Source organism: Cyrtonyx montezumae, unplaced genomic scaffold, assembly GCF_038088225.1.
Source record: "Cyrtonyx montezumae isolate F1298 unplaced genomic scaffold, pur_monq_1.0 scaffold_0, whole genome shotgun sequence".
In the NCBI taxonomy this organism is placed as follows: domain Eukaryota; kingdom Metazoa; phylum Chordata; class Aves; order Galliformes; family Odontophoridae; genus Cyrtonyx; species Cyrtonyx montezumae.
The window spans coordinates 43251082-43271115 of NW_027071824.1; the positions used below are offsets into that span (position 1 = coordinate 43251082).

At 40.2% G+C, this 20034-nt stretch overlaps 1 protein-coding gene across 2 annotated transcripts in view; it reads left to right on the top strand.

The window, feature by feature from the left end:
• ARHGAP18 (Rho GTPase activating protein 18) overlaps positions 1-20034 on the top strand; it is an 80382-nt gene that overhangs the window by 15403 nt on the left and 44945 nt on the right. The window contains exon 1 of one of the 2 annotated variants that reach the window (XM_065733888.1): positions 8627-8826. The exons of the other annotated variant lie outside the window; for it this stretch is intronic. Coding sequence (XP_065589960.1) covers positions 8756-8826 — 71 coding nt within the window. The 5' untranslated portion in view covers positions 8627-8755. Of the gene's footprint in view, positions 1-8626; positions 8827-20034 lie in introns of those variants that run through there. 2 annotated transcript variants of the gene reach the window in all.

Consider the following 20034-nt stretch of genomic DNA (forward strand, 5'->3'; position numbering starts at 1 on the left):
TCCAGCAGCAGTGCAAGTACCTGGCGACAGCTGTGCACCTCGGAGCAGCCCAGGGGTGCAGTCCCCTGCACTGCGTTTTTGTGGTGTAGCCCCTGACAGGCAGCACCACCCCGGCACACTGTGCGTGCTGGTTTGTTTTTGTTTGTGGCTGGATTATTACTATTATTATTATTTTGCCAGACATATGGTGAACACTACTATGTATTATGAGAGTTATTAAATAGCAAGATACTGTATTGATTTAAATCAAAGTAAATCTGACTGCTATTACACAAATTCCACTTTCTGTTTCCAAGTGAACTGTAAATGTTATGTTTTTCCTGAAGGAACTACGCACGTTATATCCCACCACAGGCACACTTCTAAGGTTAGCTTCCTGTAACCACTGCTTCCAAAATACATAGTGCTTATAGAGTATTCTTGCTTGTGTTTCTTCACATCCATATGAGCTTCACGTTACAACTCTCTCTGTCACAATCTCTCTGCAGACAGATATGAGCAAATTAGTTGCAACATGGTTTACTAAATTTAGTCTTCAGTGAATGGCACAAGTGTTCTCTTTGAGGACTGAGGCCATAGAGGCCTACAGATGCGATGCTTTCTTTAAAATGACTTGTGGCATGTATGTGGGTATATGTCAGTCTAAAAATACTTACGAACTGTGAAGTTATTGCTTGGCACATATAGCAGTATGTATGCATAGGTATAGCTATAACATTGCTTTGAGGTTTTATTTTTCTTGCTTTATGACTGGTATTTTTTTTTCAGCTTTCTCATGGTCTGTTTTCAATCACAAAGAACCAAATAATAAGCACTCAAATATTTATTTCTTGTTAAAATTTTTTGCACAGGTGTTCACATCAATTTTCTTTGTATTTGTACTGCACAGGAGTTATGTTTTGAATAGTTACGAAGAACAAACGAAAAGCATCAGGAAAATATCAGAAACAAGTGATCGCTTTCATTCTTACAGTTTGTTTGCATATTTCCTTGTTCAAAATTTGGCCAGTTCTTGTTACAGCAGAACTATTGGAAAATGAAACAAACATCTAAACACGGGTGTCCTGTCCTTCAATTCAAAATCAAAACTGCTACGTGTTACTGTTAAAGATGGTTTATGCAACAGCTGTCATAGAAATAACAGAAACAAGCCTGTGAAGCTGATTTAAAAAAGCCACAGCAAGCAAGAATATGGGGAATACTCTTACTCCCTTCTGATTCTATCTCTGATTCTTAAAGATACCGTCTTAAGAGTCCCATTAATTTCATATTTCTCAAACTGTAGTTCGGACTTCATATGTAGCTGAAGTGTGATGCCCTTCTTTTTAAATTTAGCTACGTTTCTGGAAAATGCAGTTGATGCAAATCATTTTTTTAATTCTTGTTGAGTTAAGAAGACTGTTTGAATTCAGAGTAGTAAAAATAACACACTGCTTGCATTATTTTATAGATAGTGTCGCTGAATTTGATTTCACTGTGTAAAACAAGGGAGAGGGAAGGGTTTTTAAAATTATTATTATTTTTTCTGGGTGCAAAAGGAATGATGCAAAATGAGTATTTTTGTATTTCATGTCAATGAGGAAGAACTAAAAATACTTCGCTCTGGTTGAACTTGACATTTTACTGGGCAGCCTCTAGTTTAAAAGCCTTTGCACAGTAAGCTGTTCTTCTAAGCAGCAGATGATTCAGGAAATTGTTTCCTTCATTGCTCTGAAGGTTTTGTTGTCAGCTAGAAGCCACATTTCTGAGTAGCTCTGGCTTACTCAGTTTACGCTTTTGTCACCATTTTCATGAGCTTTTCTGAATAAACAGAAAAAAAAACTTCTCTGGCACTGCTGTTGCATGTTTTGCTTCACCAGATGTTTCTGTGCTGCAGATTCAGCTGTGATAAATTCTGCAGACAGCAGCAAAATTAGAAGGATAATGAGAGGAAGAGCACAGAGTCGAAAAGCGGGCTGTTGTGTAGGAGAGAGCTTGGAGAGAGCGGACGTGGAGGAGAGAGCTTGGATTCAGCTTCCCAGCCAGATGTAGAGTTCAGAGACTGTTTCAGCCAACGCTATAACATGGTCTGAAGTGGTTTGGGGGAGTAGCTGACACAGACTGTGATGCTGGTGAGGCACAGCCTTTTTTGTAAAACAGCAAATCACAATGTGGTTTTCAGGTTGGGTGTTTTTTTTTTTGTTTGTTTGGTTTTTTTTTGGGGGGGGGGGGGACACGTGGCTTTCAGTTGCTACTGCCATCTCTGTTTCACTTAATGAAGCCTGTGGATTGGGCAGTTTGTTCAATTACACTGAAGTGTTGGATATAGCAATCTGATCCTGATTGCAGGAACTAGAAAGGTGGAGTTGTGGGTTATAAAATTTTCTCTACTTCTCTGTCCCTAGTGTCACTTATGTTGCCAAGAGGTAGGATAAAACCAGGATTTCTGGCATTTGTATGACAGCAACATTGTGACAAAAAGTCAGCAAATATCCCCAATAAGAGTGCCCAGAGAGGTGGTGGAGTCTCCTTCTCTGGAGACATTCAAGACCCACCTGGACACCTACCTGTGCAACCTGGGCTAGGGAGCTGCTTTGGGAGGGGGTTGGACTAGGTGATCTCTAGAGGTCCCTTCCAACCTCTACAATTCTGTGATTCTGAATGACCTTCCTATGTGTGCTTTGATGTGTGAATTGATCAGCAAACCTGCTCAAACTGCATCGTACACAGCTCTGTTGAAAGCAGCGATAGGAGGATTGTAAGCACCAATGTCACAGATATGAGAAGAGCTAATGTTTGCTGCAACGAAGCATTTGTGAAAGTGTACAGGATACCATTTGTTCAGGACCCTCATACTCAGGGAAGACCAATTCAAATTGTAGCAGATGTAAAAAAGGGTAAGAAAGATGGTGAGGATGATGGAAGTTCTCTGGAAGAAAAGTGAGCATGTAGTGTTTAACTTAGAAAGGCTTTTTGAAGGGTTATAGAACTGCTCCATATAAATGTAAGAAAGGATTAATCAGGAATGTTGGATACCATGCTCCAGAGTTCTATATTTCATTTTAATCCACTAGGACACAATATGTGCCACATCAAAGACAATGTCTTAGAGAATTAAGAAAAACGGAGACATTTTTATTTTGAAAATATATTTTTCACAATTAGAGGTATGTGTGAAGTGATAGTGTAAAAAGATAAAATTGTATCAAAACTAGCTCAAAATAAAGGAGGCATTCAGAGTCACCAGTGAAAAATAACTTTACCTCCCCCCCACCCCAACAGGTTACTGCCAACTTTCCGAAAGTGGTGTGAAACTTCAAGTATAGCAAAACCCTCGTGTGGAGATACTGCAAAGTGTACTAGGTTTATCTAGGTTCTCTTGCTCTTGGATACAGAAAACCATGCCATTATGCCATTTTATCCCTATTAAATTTATACCAACAGCAAGTCATCATAGTAAAACAACAGGAAGTAATATACTGCACTTCTGGTACTTTTTAATGCAATTCACCGAATGGTGAATAATCTCCACAAAAAGGTAGATATTATTAACCTTGTTATGTGGACAGAGAAAGGGAGGCAAGATGGATGAGGACTGTGCAAGGTCACATAGTAAATAAACATGGATGAATTACCACTACTAAAACTGATATACCTCTGGGTAAAGTGGAGCAGCTGTCTGACCATGAGCAAAAACATTAAAGCAGCCGAGATGAGAACCTCATGCAGTCTAAACTCCTTGTGAGTTCTGCGAGGTAAACAGATGGACTGTGGTTGGTGAGACCTGAATTTCTTCAGGGGATTTCGTTCAACAAAAATCTAACTGAATAAACTGGAATAAACTCATGAGCTCATCAGGCTTTGCATAAATTCAAAACCGGCCTCGGTAATTACTATTTGCACTCCTCAAATTAAGAATTACCAAAGCAGCCACCAGAGTGCACCAGATACATTTTAGAGTAATGTTAGGAAAAGAAAGGAAGGTGAGAAGTGCTCTCCTTCTTTATTTTATGTTTAGGTTTTTTTTCTCTTCTTTTTGCTACTGCTTGGAACAAATCAGCTGCTCTGATCTGTGTGTGTAGGGCAGTGAGGGGGAAGGCCAGCACTACTTGTAGCAAACCTGGGGGGTTGTTTCTCCTGCCTATGGTTATGTCCTTGCAGTTGCTTCTGTGACAATTCCATGTTGCTTACAGCATAAGTCCTCCACTACGGTGTTCTGGTAGTAGTGGACATATTTTTCCATAAAAAAAATCCTATTGAAATTTGAAAACAGGATCTATACCTAATAGCTTGAAGGATCAGTCTGTAAGAAAAGTCCCTTGTGTGCTGGCTAACAAGAGTATTATCAGCTTTCTGTATGTGAGTTTGCTTTCAGTGTACAAGCGTGTGACTTCATCCCTATCTTTGGTATTCAGGGGTAGCTAAGCTGATCTAAAACACCTCCTACATACTAGTATCATACATTCCAAAGTACCAAACACTCCACATTTTATGTGCCATATGGTGCACATTTGAACTGAACATTGTGTGTTATGTATCTTCACAGGCAACATAAAAACGCTAAAGATAGAGCTTATCTGACAGATGTGGACATCTGCATGTGACCTACATCATCTAGTTTATCTTCCTAGTTCATGGAAAGAAGCTGACAGTTCTAGAGCATGATTCATCTTTATATTCTAAAAAAGATGGATAACATAAGCCAGATGATTTTAACTGCTAGAAGTGCATGTTTGACAGCCTTTGAATGGAGCCTAAAATCACTTGCATGGATGAAATCATCAAAAGTTAAGCAGCAAAAATCATACCCTGCGCTTGTAATATTCTTTCCTCTGTATACTGCTGCTAACATCATTCATTAATTGCTGTAGAACACTACTCAAATGTGTGTGTCTTCATGTAGTGGAGTACAATACCAAGTATGAAGCTTAGCAGGTGTTTGATGTCATCTTACAGTGTACAAACAACTTTCTGTTCTTTCTGTTTCTTGCCATCTCTGGCTGCTAACTGGAGCCCTGGAAACATACTTTGGACAATGGGAATGTAATGAGCTGGCTGAGGGATTTTCTGTTCAGTTTAAAATCTATCAACAAATTTTACAGTAGGTAATGCCAGGGATTAGCATTATCTCCTGTACCAGGTCATTGCAAATCTACTTAGCAAGTCCTGAAGTACAGTTGTGCATTCACTGCAGCCCTGCATTTGTTGTCTGAACATTCTGGTGTTGCTTACAAGGAGACCTCTGAGGCTCAGTGGGAATAAATCCATGTAGGGCCATTGAAGTCAGTCTGTAAATTTGAAATTGCGAGCTTATATATTAGAATTTTCTCAATGCAGTGCTTCTCAACAGATTGTGTTTCTACCTGCTGATAATTGATGTATCATCAGAAACATCTAATGTGAAAAATCAACCATCACCTGAAAATAAAAAAAAACAAAAATCAGTGGTTTTTTTTTTTTTTTTGAAGAAAATATAAGGAAGAAAAAAAAATTCCAGTGAGGATTCAAAAGCAGATGTGAAATTAATGCATGTTCAGTCCTTCCAGTACTTAATAGGAACTTATAATAGGAAGGAGACTGACTTTCTACATGGGTAGATAGTGACAGGACAAGGAAGAATGGTTTTAAACTAAAAAAGGGGAGATTTGGAATAGTTGTTAGGAGGAAATTCTTCACTCAGTGGGTGGTGAGGCAGCAGCACAGGCTGCCCAGAGAAGCTGTGGGTGCCCCATACCTGGAGGTGTTCAAGGCCAGGTTGGATGGAGCCCTGGGCAGCTGAGCTGGTGGGTGACAGCCCTGTCCATGGCACAGGGTTGCAACTGTGTGGGCTTTAGGATTCCTTCCAACCCAAGATATTTTGTGATTCTATGAAAACAGTGACTAAGGAGATATTTTCTTTTTAGTAATTGCTTCATAAAAAAACCACCCATTAAGCACGTGTGTCCTGCATGATCTACTTGGCCCTGGTGACTAATGACATTAAGTGGAAGGACATTGCATGACATCTTAATCTAAATATTTGAACTCTTTGAAGCAGTCTTGGGTTCAGGAGGAAGACAACATGATTTGTAATCTCCTCCCTCAATGATGTCTTTTTTTTCCTGCCTCATAAAGTTATATACCCCAAACGGTGCCTTCTTATCTAGTTGATAACAAGAAAGCTTACTTTTCGCATAAGTATACTCATACCACGTTAAGAACATGTCTGCTAACTACAAACTGAGTAATTACTGACTGTAAGGTTTTTTTTTAGGCAAGACAGACTAGTTGAAGTGTGGGGATATTCCTGTCAGTGTATAGAAATAAAACATCTGTAGGTCTAGGTTATCTAGCTGCCTCCAGAATCATTCTGCAAAGAAAAATAAACCAGATTGGAGTTCTGTTGTCATAGCAGGAAGGAGTTTGAGCCTATCAAGCTGTCAAACAGAGTAAAGGAAAAAAGTGTGCCTAGAACTAAGCACCTAAATCCACAGGAGATATTTTGTGCTCAGCACATTTGAAGTGCATCAAACTAAAGGCAGATTTCAGATGGCAATTAGCATCTCTGGTGTTTCTGAGTTAATTTAATCAGTAATTTAATTTATATTCTCACTTATTAATATTCTATGTCCTTTTTTTTTCCTCCATCCTTGTGGTATGTTTTAAAAGACTTGCTTACTCTCCAGTTGATAAGTATAAGCTAATTCTGGACTTTGCCATTCTTAATCTATCACTTGGCAGCATGCAAGCCTTTTCCCACTTTCCATTTGCAGTAAAGTTTTCTGTGACCAGCGGGTTCTGACACTGCGCTGACTACACTGTGCTTCTGCATTCTTTCTTTACGAGGGCATACCCTTTGTTGTGCCTCAATTATGATGTGTTTTAAGATGCTTATCAAAGAAAAAAGCACTTTCTATTTTTGCTCTATGGCACCTAATATACATTCTGTTTGGCATAGCACTTTGGCAAGCACTCGTTAAGTACAGAATGCTTTAGATATTTCACTTTTCTTTCTTCCTTAATCTCTTCTTTGAAGGAAGTTTTACAATCAAGTAGAGTATGTGGCATGCAGCCAGTTAGCTGAAGATTTTAGAAACTGCCAGGTCCTGAGGCAATTTCATTTAATTTACATTTTTAGTTTTCTTGTTTCAATTTAAAAGAAAAAGGTTGGGTCCTTAACAAAACAATTCTGTGTTCTGCATAAGCTGTTCAACAATCAAACACATATGCATTCAAAGAAAGAGCCAAAGGCAACAGTAAATAGGTGTAGGGACGTATATTAATGGATGCTTTCTCATCTCATGCTGATGTACTTCTACAATGAGCAGTGCAAACAGTTGAGTGTTGCATGTGTCTGTGTGTGAAGAATCAATTTCTGCTTTTCAGACAAGACCTGAGAGATGATGCTCTATAGCCATGTGCTGGGATATAAGGGGATCCCGCCATGGCCCCAAAATTAGAAAAAAATCTCAATTTGTGTACAAAAAAATAGTCCAAAAAACCTGACAAGTTGTTCAGAGAGAAAGTATCCTCCATATGACATGGAAGAGCCAAGCTTTCCTAAACACACTTCTGCATCTAGTCATTCTATTATACCTAAAGCACAGGCTGAACATGACCTTCAGTGGTGGAGGAAGGGAACTGGCCCTTCTGCATGTCACCTTCATAGTGACATGACCCTTTTCAAAGCAGTAAAGGACAGCCCTCTTGGTGTTCCATACAAGGCTACCCTTTTAAGAAGAAACCTGGATAAAGTTATCTGCTTAAGTCAATGACAAAGTCCAGTTATGCCCAGGCATCACCCATGAACTCTGCAAAGCCAATAGCTCCCGGCTCTGAGTGAATGGTGGGCTCTGAAGCATGTGTTAGCCCTGCTCCACCTGAGTGTAGTTCTGGTCAAATGATTGTGGGGAGCAGTGCTCCAGTGAATCATAGAATCATTAAGGTTGGAAAAGACCACTAACACTGAGTCCACTGTCAACCCATCATCGCCATGTCCATTAAACTTGTTCTTCAGTGCCACGTATATGTGTTTCTTGAACATCTCCAGGGAAAAGTGACTCCACCACCTCCTTGGGCAGCCTGTTTCAAATGCATTGCTTCTCTAAGTTTTTCCCAATATCCAATCTGAACTTCCCCTGGCACAACTTAAAGCCATAACCTCTTGTCCTATCACTGTTACTTGAGAAGAGAGGCCAACCCTCACTTCACTATCACCTCCCTTCCAGTAGTTACAGAAAGCGATGAGGTCTCCCCTGAACCTCCTCCAGACTGAACTATCTCAGTTCCCTCAGCTGCTACTCAGAGCACAGGGCAGAATCTCGGAGTTCCTATTTAAGGGTACAACGGTTTAGATAGACGAGGATACAGACCTTGAGAAACCTGTATGTACCGGAGTACTCCGTGCTGATTTTTTCAGATGTTTCATCGCAAGCAAAACATTTGCATGATACCGTATTTCCTTTGAAAGGGAAAAAGAGATGCAGTAGTTACGTTAACACTGAAGCCAATCCATTTCCTTATGGTTAAAGCGGCTATAATCAGAAGCCGGCGCGAGGCGGCAGGAGCGGGTCGCGGGGAGCCGCAGCGCTCCGCAGCCGGAAGCGGCCGCCGTGACCCTCCCGCTGGTGCTGCCGGGCACCCGGTCCCCGTAGGAGGCGGCGGCGGCGGCGGCTGGGACCCGGCGGACCGCGCTGCCGTCACCGGCCCTGCGCCGCTGCGCTCCGGCGGGAGGCTGTGCGGCCGAGCCGCCTCGCTCCGCCTCAGCGTCCGCGGGAGGGATGCGGCGGCGCGCACCATGAGCTGGCTGCTGTCCGGCTCCCGCGGCGTGGTGCTCACCGCCTACCACCCCAGCGGCGGCACCGGCGGGTGAGTGCGGCCGGGCGGGGGCTGTGCCGGGCGGTTACCCCCGCGCTTCTCGCTTTTCCCCTAACGCTGCGCGGGGCTCGCAGGTGCCGGCTGTCGTCAAGGTGGGAGCAGCAGCGCGCGGTTGTTAACGCTGCGCTGCGCCCGCCCCGCGTGCTCCCCGACCCTGCGGGACCAGGTCGGGGGGAATGAGGCTTTGTGCTTTGTATTGTGGTTGCTGGGGTTTTGTTGTTGTTTGTTTGTTGGTTGGTTTGTTTTTTAATGTGGTCGATTGGCGAAAGCTGTAGGTAGGGGCGAGATGAACTTTTTTACAGCATTTGCCGTTCTGCTGTAAAGGCAGGATTGAAAATGGGCAAAGGAAGCTGCCTCCGTGACGGCTGAGCGTCTCCCCGTGCTTTGCTGCTTCTTTAATGCCGGCACAAGTGCAGCTGCCCCATAGCTATAACCGGGGCTTTTTTGTTAGCGTGCTTTGTCCCGACGGCCCATTCAGTCTGATCCCTTCCGCGCTGAAACTGACAACAAAGGACCCACTGATAAAGATGGGACTTTTACTAATGCACGAAAGCCAGTTGAAACTGGGAAGGTATTGACGCTGACACATTACTTACATATGTGCATAATGAGGGTGCATCTGACCGAAGAGATTATAATCTCATTAAAAAAAGATAAACGGAAGTGCTGTATGTCGCTATGCAGTAAAGATAACTGATGCATCGCAGTACGTCCTGCCATGAGTTCACAGCAGAGGCAAGAATGCAGTTGAGAAAAGCAGCCTACCTAGTGTTTGAGCAGTGCATTTGGGCCCCTGTTCTTGCTGAGGTGCTGACTTACTCTAGGTGATGCTACTGTCAACTCTACTGTAGCTCCTACTGTCAGCTGCATGCGGAAGGGCATTGCTGCTCTGCTGTGCTGGCAGTGGTCCTGTACAAATTGCTCTGGTTGGGCAATACACATGGCATTATGACAGGAGAGTGTGCAGGGAAATAAACATGAGATGTGATCTATTTAATTATAAGATAGAAATGGGTGTGTTAGAGCTGTATAGGGCAGGGGGTTTCCACTTGTAGTTTGCCTGAGTTCCACTGCTGGCGGTGTTACAGCTTCGAAAACCATGCACATTTGCTGTTTAGCTTGCTGAGCTGAGATACCTCTTTCAGTAGGCATGGCCTTCAGTATCTCTAAGCTCGCCTCTCCCTGCTAATTGGAAAACTTTGTTATTTTCAACAGGTATCAGAGTATTAGGGAGCTGATGTAATACACTGCTAGCTGTTTATGTTGTAATGAAGTCAATCCTTTTGGAAAGACAAATGGCCAAGCTATGTTGAATTCTTATTTTCAGGGCCATTCAAAACAATTGATACTGGAGATTGTATTGTTTTCTGAATGTTGGAGAAGTGTGGCACTGATGCATCTTGGAAAAAGTATTGGCTGTGCTCCACATAAAGTGCATCTTAGGAAAGGGCTGTGCTTCCAAACCATTTGCTTTTTTCTTCAGGCATGAGAAGTTGTGCTGCAGAATTTCCCTGGTCTAATAGATTGCTAGCTACTTCACTATTCTGTTTTGGCCTTTTAAAGGCACAGCAAGTCTGCGAAGTTCTGCCTTTAGGACTCATCAGGCTAAAATCTAGAATAACCTCCACATTTTCACTTTCAAGTGTGACAGTTCAGCAATATTACCTTGCCAGTGTTGATGCATGGAACAGCATCAGAGTTGTCTTTGCTATATAGCTTTCTTTTACAGTTCATTTCAAAGTAATGCTTAAAAGAATATCTTACATTTTAGATATTGATTAAGGATCTCTTCTGTGGTACACCCAAGTATTTAACTAAGGATTTCCTTAGTGAAATCATGGAGGCAGATTACTTGGTATTAATATTCTTCCTTGCTGCTTCAGTTTTCTCACTTCTCAGCTTTAACCTGTTAGATCCACTATCCCTGTTTTGGCTGTCTTGCTGGTCACATTTTTGTGTTAACTCCTTTTCATTATGAATGTCCACCCACAGGTAATTTTTCTTGATAATAATAAATAATTCTCAAAAATCGGTGTGTATATATATGTATGCAAGTAAAAATATCATGTGATTATACGGTTAAAGCCCAAACTGGAGTATTCAATAGATGGGAAATATATAACAAAACTGCAAGCAACTAGATGTGTGTGGAACTAAATGCATATAGTGTGCAAGGAAAACAAAATTCTGCTACAATGCATCTTCAAGAACTCAGCCTATAAGGGCAGAACAGGTTACAGTTAAATGTGTTTAAATGCACTGACCACTGAAAGTTGACTTTGCTTTTCTTTCCCACCTTTGCTTTTCTCTCCCACCATTGTTTTATCCCAGAGGCTGCCATTCTGCATTGTCTCTCCCTCTGCACCAAACTGTCACGTGAATCACAGTCTCCCTGTGTACTTCCAGAGTGCCACCATGCTTTCTCACCAGCAGCCAGCATGTGTGCTTTTGTTGCCGCTTCATTACACCTCATAAACTTACTACAGAAGACCAATTTGAGTTTCACAGCTTTGTAGGCTAGTGCCTTTTTAACATCATGTACTCCCAAAGGTCCTGTGTGTCTTCATATTGCTAGTGACTTGTTAAGAAGGACATCAGTGCTTTGTAAAGACTAGAATGTAGCTCCTTCCCTGGAGGTGAAGACACCTTCACTTATTTGCTGTATTTAAATCTATCATTTGGTTTGCTGACGCTCACTTGCAAAATGAGAACAACAAGCTCAGTTTCCTTTAGATGGAACTAAAACCCAGACCAGTTCTGGAAAGAGTGCTGTAACCCTTGGCTACTGTAAAAGAGAAGTTTGCCACCTCCTCAGATCTCCTCTGTCAAATGACACCTGCTGGCTAACATCCGTGGTCCCTGAGATTCACTGTCCTGCTTTACTGCTGAACTCACGTGAATTTGGGAGTTGCCAGCTGAAGCTTGGCAACCTGTGGCAGTGGAACAGAGGGGCTCAACCTAAGAAGAAATCTATTCATGAACAGGAATTCAGGCCTTCTGTGAAGGGCAATTTCTGTTCTCATTCCTTCAGAGAGAGAATTTCTCATTTCTTTCCCTCTCTTTTCCCTCCAATGGCTTGCTCTTGGAGTTGAGAGAAATGCATGTAATACTAAGTATACAAGCAGCAACTGATGTGTGGTGGTGGAGCCTTCTGCAATTTCTTTTGCAATCTGTTAGTACAGCACAGATTTTGGATTTTCCATATGTATCATCACAACATTTGTTGTTCCTACCCCCTGCAACCTGTCTTCCATGATGCCAATATGGGTGGCTTAGCACAATACCTGCCATGTGTTGCTTTGCTTATGCAGAACAAATATCTATTGTATTACAGATGACTTTACAAAATTGTAGCTGTTTTTTTTTTCTGCTGAGTTTAAGTCTACGTGAGCATAGATCTTTCCTGCCTTGAATTTGCCTGCTAATTTGAATGTTTGTTGTACAAATACTTGTCAGCGTACTTGAATACAGCTAGTAGGCAGCAGTGTGCTAAGTCACTTCAGTTAGAATTGCTTTTGTGTCTTTTGTGCTATACATATTTATAAATATGTAGTATACTGCAGACCCCTAATGTGTTGCTTAGCTACCAGTGTATTATTCCCAGTAACTTAAACTACAGGCAGCACAATGCGGTAGCCCACCATTTCTGGCTTCCCTGATTCTAAATTCCTGCCTTCTCTGGTTCCCTCTTCCTCATTTTGTACCTTATTTTTGTCTTTGAATTGACCTGTCTTCTGCCTTTGGTGTTCACTGTCTTTTTCCAATAAAGACCTCCTGCTGTCAGTTAGCCTATTTTCGAGCTGCTGCACAATTTTATTTTGGTAGTGTGAACAGATAATTGTTTTTGATTCTCTTTGTTTCTTCAATCTTTTCTTTTGTTCCTCCAATTTTCAGCATCCTTCTTTATTCGTGTCCTGCTGTTCAGCCTTGCCTTTACCTCCCAGCCTCAATTACTTGGAATATTTCAGTGTCAGCCTCATGAGAGGTCACCTGCTCGGCTAAAATCACGACTGTGCTTCTAGTTAGCTCCTCATCCAGCTGTATAAATTGCAGGCACGCTTGTTTTTCTAAGCATCCTGTTGGAACTTTCTTTGAGTTGCACCTCCTTTCTGCTCTGCTCAAGCTCTTTTTCAGGGCAGTCCTTGCTGTGCAGAAATGGTCACTGGTTCTTGCACTTAGTTATCCATTTATCATCTGTCAGTTTTATAAAACAATATTTTTTCAACAATTTCAGTTTGCTATCTGGCCTAGATCATTCTACATCGTGGATGCAGATTAGATTAAACGCCCTTTGCTATCAGTGAAAATATCCTATTCAGTTTTACTCTCTTTGGAGACCTACTTAAGGGCCTGACTGAGAGTAGATGTGCTGAATCAGTAGAGCTGCGTAGCAGAACAGAAGAAAATTAAGACTCTGTGCACTGGCTTTCTTTTTTATTTTAACAACATACAGAGAATGAAATGACATGCTTGTCTAACTATAAGGAATGTGAAACATAAAAGCCTTTTGAACATTTTAATTAAGGACTTTTTCAAGTGTGCACCCATCTAGATGATAAAGAGCATAATACAAGACATTACTAAATGTGCTGTTTTAAGAATGTAAACCTTGTGCAGAGCAACAGTGCAACTGACCTGCAGCTGAGCAGAATACTGGTGGAGCCTTGTGAATCTGAACTTCAACATTAAGTCTAAACATGGCATCAAATTAATACTATTTTTGTTTCTCTAACTTCTTTATATTTGTAGAGCAGAATTTTCTATCTGCTGCTATTGGCACTCAGTTGGAGAGTGTTAATAACCAATTGTTATTGCTGATACTTTTTTTTCATAGCTGACCCTAGAGAGGATGGAGCTTAGAGTGGCATGGTTCTGAAGGACTGTTGGTACACACTTCAGTGACATCTGCAGTGCAAATGTACAGCTCTGTAGTTACACTTTTTTTACTAGAGTTACTCAGTGGCTGCCTTTGGTTGTTTTTTTTTTTTTGTTGTTCTTCAAATCGGAATGCTACAGTTGAAGTGAGGCTGTAATTCCAGTAACTGATACAGAGAAGCTCCTGCTGTGAGTGGCATTGCAGATTCCTGTTCTGTATGGGTCACTGATTGTCACTTTGCACTCAGTAAATGAACCTGACCAGGATGAAAAATTCTGGACTAGTAAGCTTTGAGTATTTTCAGTGTCACATACAGGCAGGGAATTTAAATATTTCTAGCCAAACAGGATTTTTTTTTTTAATTATCCCTGATGTGTAAAAAGTAAACGGACGTGACCTATTATTTTATAAAGTACAATTTTAGCCACTGTTTTCTAAGGTGTTTTTGATGATATCCCGAACAGTGTAATGAATTAACACATTGGCAAGTTGTCTTACTGCTCTCCCCCAAAAGCTGAGATTGTGCACTTACTCTGATTATTCTCTTGTGCCAAGTGTCTTCTATCACGAGTGATAGATTTCAGAGTGAAAGTGAGCACAGGAGCGGTCAGTTGCTTGGTCATACTGTCCCTGATGATCATCTGTTTCATCTTCCGCTTTGTTCTCTGGAACTGTTCCTTGTGCTGCTTCCTACAGCATCCCAGTGCCATTAGCCTTGAAATGTTCCCTTGAGAGTTTCAGAGGCTTATTCTTACAACACGCTTTTTTTCCTAGGGAAGCTTTTTAGACCAAGAGGTGGCAAATATGTAAAATGTATTGTAATATTTATTTTGCGTTGCCCTTGTTATTGTTGGAAGAGTGAAATGGTTTGTGTGAAATATTTGAGAAGGAGCAAATGCAAATGTTTTTAGCATGCTTAGAAATATGATCAAAGGTATCCCAGATATGAGAAAACAAAAAAAGTAAGATTAATGCTGAATTTAGTATATCTCATCATGTATACTCAACACTAACCTGCAGCAGAATAGTTCATATGTTTTGCTTGCTTTAGCATCAGTACAACTCCTCAGTTTACTGTTCCTCAGACTACCTCTTCTTCCACTCCATCTGTCCCCAAATGACCCGGGCAGCTTTTACGTAGGCTTAGGGAAGTCATGTACTTTGACTTTGCTCCCCTTATCTGAAAACCAGAGGAATACTTGCATACTTAAGTGAATATGTGGGAACTGTTCTGTCAATATTTAGTGTATGACACTTAAAGTACATTGTTTATTTTTACTATTTTTAATCTGTTGTTTGTTTTTATCTGATTGCTGTGTCACTGTCAGAACAATAGCTGACTGGTCTTGAGGCTACTATTGGAATGTTCCCTCTATCAGAAATTCTCTATTGAAATATGACATCAAAATCCAGAAGTGTACTGTGTTGGGAGGTAATGGGTAGATCTGTGACTTGTTTGAGAGAATGCAAGGCTACATTTCAACTGGACAAATGGATTGGGAAGCTCTGCTATGCTTGGAATTGCCCACAGAGTCATATAGTAATTGTGGTTATAGCCATGGTTATGCGTCTGTGATCCTAGATGCAACGCAAGGAGCTTGGAGGAGTAACTGAAAGCCTCAGCTGCTGAACAGCAGGGGAGTACTGGTAAACATTGTCACCTACACAGTCATTATTCATTTGGCAGTCACAGTTGGAGGCCAAAGCTGCAGTTACCTTGGGCTAATGGAAAATGGTTTCTCTCTTGGCCATTGCCAAGAGAATGATAGATCAAACAACATTCATTTTTTAGCTTCTGGAGCCTCATCACCTGCTTTTCTTTGCCATAGTTAGGTAAGAGAACACTGTAATAGCAATGGTTTTTGGGAGAAGTTTTTATCAGTTGCGTTTGCAGAGGATGGGCTTTTGTGTCCTACTATAATAATCGTGATGTCTTAACTGTATCATCCTCATACTTCAAGTAGACTTGAGGAATATCTTCTTTTTCTGTTGATGCAGGGCTAGAACATCTCTCAGAGGAGAGATGAATGCTATTTTCTGAAACTTTCATTTCAGAATCTTCCAAGAGCTTGAACCGGAAATTTTAGTGCCCAGTGACAGTGGGTGCAGGTCATGGTCAAATTAGGCTAAGAGTGGAGGCTGAAAGGAGTGTGGACATCACTGCAAGTGGATTTTGATTCCACCTCTCACCCTACACATTTTTCTTGTCCTGTCGTTGTCATTTCTGATCTGTTTGAACTATGTTGAGCTGCATCAAGAATCCCTCTGAAAGTAGTATTTTTTTGCAAGTGTCATTTTCAGACAGATTGGTTTCTTCACCTGGCTCATCAAGTAATGACAGTGTTGATGCTGACACAATGAAAGTAATGAGGGCCCACAGGAAAGATTTGACAGAACCCACTGGCAGCAACCTTCATCTGTGTCAGCTTAATGTGATTATTATGGTGATTTGTTAAGATAACTCATTTTTATGAGTCCCAGTACTGTCTGTGACCACATTCTGTAAGAGATTGGTCTGATACATATATATAGGTTCAAGATTGTTAGGTGTTTGATGGCTTAGCTTTGTACTGAGAGATTTTTAGCCATCTCAGGAATAGTTTGGCCTTTAGCAGCCACTCTTGAGTGTAGGCTTTATCTCTGGCAAATTTTGCCCTTATTCATACTGCTTAGCAACTCAGTAGTGCACATGTTCTCTGGCTGTAAAAGGCATGTTGCCATGTGAGAAGAGATCCTTGGGATCCAGTGGCATTTTCTGGTAAAGAATACTGTGGAGCACTTACGCTTCTGTTGGAATAACTGAGAGCTTGCTTTACCTTCATTATGACAAATTGCATAGCACAGCATGCTTCACAAAAAGAAACAAAAGCCCCACTTTGATTCCTTTATTCTATAATGAGGTGAATTGCAAAAACTTCTGAATTATAATTGGTTGTTGATTGATAAGCTTGTGAAAGCTTGCTAATTGATGCCTTGTTTAAACATACCTTTCTTTGCTCCAAAAACATCACCTTAGTTTCAAAGTATGGACAAAAAGAGCATCAAAGCACTGCCGTAAGTGAGAAGTATAGTCAGAATCAGGCATCTGGTTTACTGTAAGAAACACAGCCTAACTTTTCCCTGCAGTAATATTCTTTTTTAATTGTAAAAGAGTCTAAAGGCATTAAATGATAAAAGATTATGCAAATGTTAAATATTATGTACTAATTAAATGTCGAAGCAGCTGTCCAGTGACCCAAATTCTTCCTATCTTTTCTATTCAGGGAAGGATATTTGTACTGTGGTATTTGTTCTTCTTTGAGGTAATAACTTAGGAAAGTAGATATATGGTCCTTTTTCTCCTTGTCAGGAGGAAGTGTTGTTCATACAGTTTATGTAAAACTTTAGTTAGATGTAAAACTTTATGAACTTCATGCTGTGAAAGCTAGTATTTGGCACTTTGTACTTCAAATCACAAAACAGTTTATGAAAATATATGGTATTAAGGTCAGAGCGATGTCACAATGTTTAGTTTTTTGAACTTTTAAAGTGATTGTTTAAGTTCAGTCATCTTCTCTTAGTGAGTGTAAGGTACGCATTCGCTTGTATGCTCTCACTGTACATTTGCAGGATTACTTGATAAGTGATTTCACTAAACATGGACCTCGGTATAGACTGTCATAATTTCTGTTTAGAGGTTTCAATTTAAATATATCTATGTATTTAATCTCTGTAATACAGATAAGGCACAAATTGAGTTTCTGTTGTATAGTTCTCAGGAGTGTGCTAAGAGAGCAATAGCTATTTAGCTTATGAAAGCTGGGTGCTAGCAGAGTGATAAAAGCAGCTGGAACCAGACTGTCAGTCAGCACCTCTGTATAGGGCCACACCAGTGAGAAATGGGGCAGGGTGTGGCAGGACAGTAAACACTAATTCGATATGTGCAATTTGACATGACAGTGTTTTCCAGCTTTTCAGGTAGCATATTATAATCTAAGCTTCCACCTAAAATGTAATGGGAGCCTGGAGCCAGCCTCCTGACTGCCTGATCAAGCTGGCTATCTTTCCTCCCATCCCTTTTCTCTAAATTGCAAGCTTATGCCACTGACATAATATGATGCTTTCAAATTTATTGGAATGGAGTTTTCACATAGGACTTAATATTGCATGCATTTAATTTGCTCATTTGGTTTTTTCCTATGCACGTGTAATAGAGTATAAAAACATCTGGTGTTTATTTTTTGAAGATACATCTTGTAATTTGAAGTACAGATGTCTAGCATTGGGAGCTTGGTCAACGACAGTCGTGGGTAGTAGCACTTGAGAGTACTTAACGCTGTTCTTCTTTACAAGCAGTATATACATGTGGTGAAAGAATATAGGAGTTTATAGAAGCATTGACATATGGATTATACCTTATTTCAGCATTTCATTTGCTAAGTTCAGTAATCATAATTTCTTAGTGTTACGAATAAGTGTTATTTTTACCCTGTTTATGCAAAGATCTATTTCTAAAGTCGAAGTCAGAGATTTAATCTCTAGCTAAATGGGGACATTTTAAAGACTTCAGTGAGCACTATGTCACTTTCCGCTTAGATTTTTTTTTGCTTGCAGTTGGCCTTACACTTAAGTGTTGTGTTGGGGCATGCAGGCTAAGAGCTAGTGTTTATGATGCACTCATTTTGAAAAGATTGATCGATGCTTTGTTACAGTGTTGCTTTATATAACTGATTTCCAGCTTGTGAAATAGACTGGCAACTTTTTAGTACAATAAGGTAAAGAACAGTATCAGCTGAAAAACCATGTGAACTACCTATATGGTGGTTTAGAAGCTCACGTTTGTAAGATGCTGGTAAAGAAAGCATTGTTGTTTGAGAAAGAAAAAGAAACAATTTGCCAAAGTAATTTCTATTAAGAATTATAATTTCAGTAATTTTAAATCTAAAACATGACTTTTTTTTTTTTTAATAGCACTACTTTAGTCTCAGAATTTGTGCAGCATTGTTTATGTCTTCATTTTGATGAATTTAGTTAAATGCAGAGTAAGAGCTCTTTTTTCAGCTCTTATCTTTAGGTTCCATAATTCTTAAAACACTTTTCTTCTTTTTTTTTTTTTTTTTCAGCTGGAGGGCAGGCAGCCTTTGTGTGCTGTGGCTGCCAGCCTTCTCATTCTGTCTAGTTTTGACCGTTTCCTCTTGCTTTCTTAAAATGTGATGACAGTCTTCTATAACAGTGTTCAGTTTTTATGAACTTGCTGTACCCACATGGAAGAGGCTGCTTGCACTTAACAAGAACCAGATTTAAGAGTGAAGAAAAACAAAATGTAATGCTGTTGGAGGAAACAAGAAAAACAAGGGTTACATGAGTAAATTTCTAGATCAACTAACATATGGGATTGCTTTGTAATATTTTTTTTATTTTGAACACTTAATCCTATTAAATAATTGGTTACTTACTTCGCATGTTTTCTGTTTGCTTTTTTCTTTCAAGTGTTTGTTTCTTTTTTGTTTTTGTTTCTTCGTCACTTATTTCATGTTACATTCCCATTGTTTTTCTTCCCTCCTGGAACAAAGCAAAACTTCTTTTCATTCCTTATTATGGGAAGTTCTGTCCCTGTGTTTAAGTCCAAATGTCCAGACTTTGATGGCAGCACAGCTGTGGATACTGATAGTCATTAAGTGGCTGGGCATCCTAGTAAGGGAGACCCAAACAGAGAACACACTAAATATTCTGTCAAATTACTCCCCATTGTTCCTCAAGAACCCAACATAGGAAAACCTGTCATTTGTTCTACAGTGTCACCTCCTTACTGGATTAGAGGACATTTCCATTGCTTGTGGAAAGTTTTCTAAACTGTGAAACAACTGAGCAGCTGGAGCTCTTAAATTACAGACCAGACTTTTATGACAAAGCTACCACTAGTTTCCAAACTTGCACATGAAAGCATTTGTATATTCAAATTGGTAGCTGTATGTCTGTATACTTATTTTATAACTGAAGATATATTTTTATCCCTAGAAGAACCACTAAACGTTTGCAGGGAGCTTGGTTGAAAAAAGAAAATGAATATTTTTATATCTTTTCTGCCAGTATTTGGAAAACAAATGGTAGCAAAGACATAGAGAGGGTAGAATCTGTGCTTCTAAGTAGCTTCCTGCTTCCTTATTTGTCTGCTGACGCATAAACACTACCAGCAATACAAGGTGGGAGGGAATATATTAGTGTATTTTTGTTTCAGTTAGTGGGGTTCCTGCTGGGTCATAGAACACTGAGTCTTTGGAATTTAGTCTTTGCTCATTAGTGTGTGTAACAGAGAGAGCTGCTGACAATGTATCTGGATCATA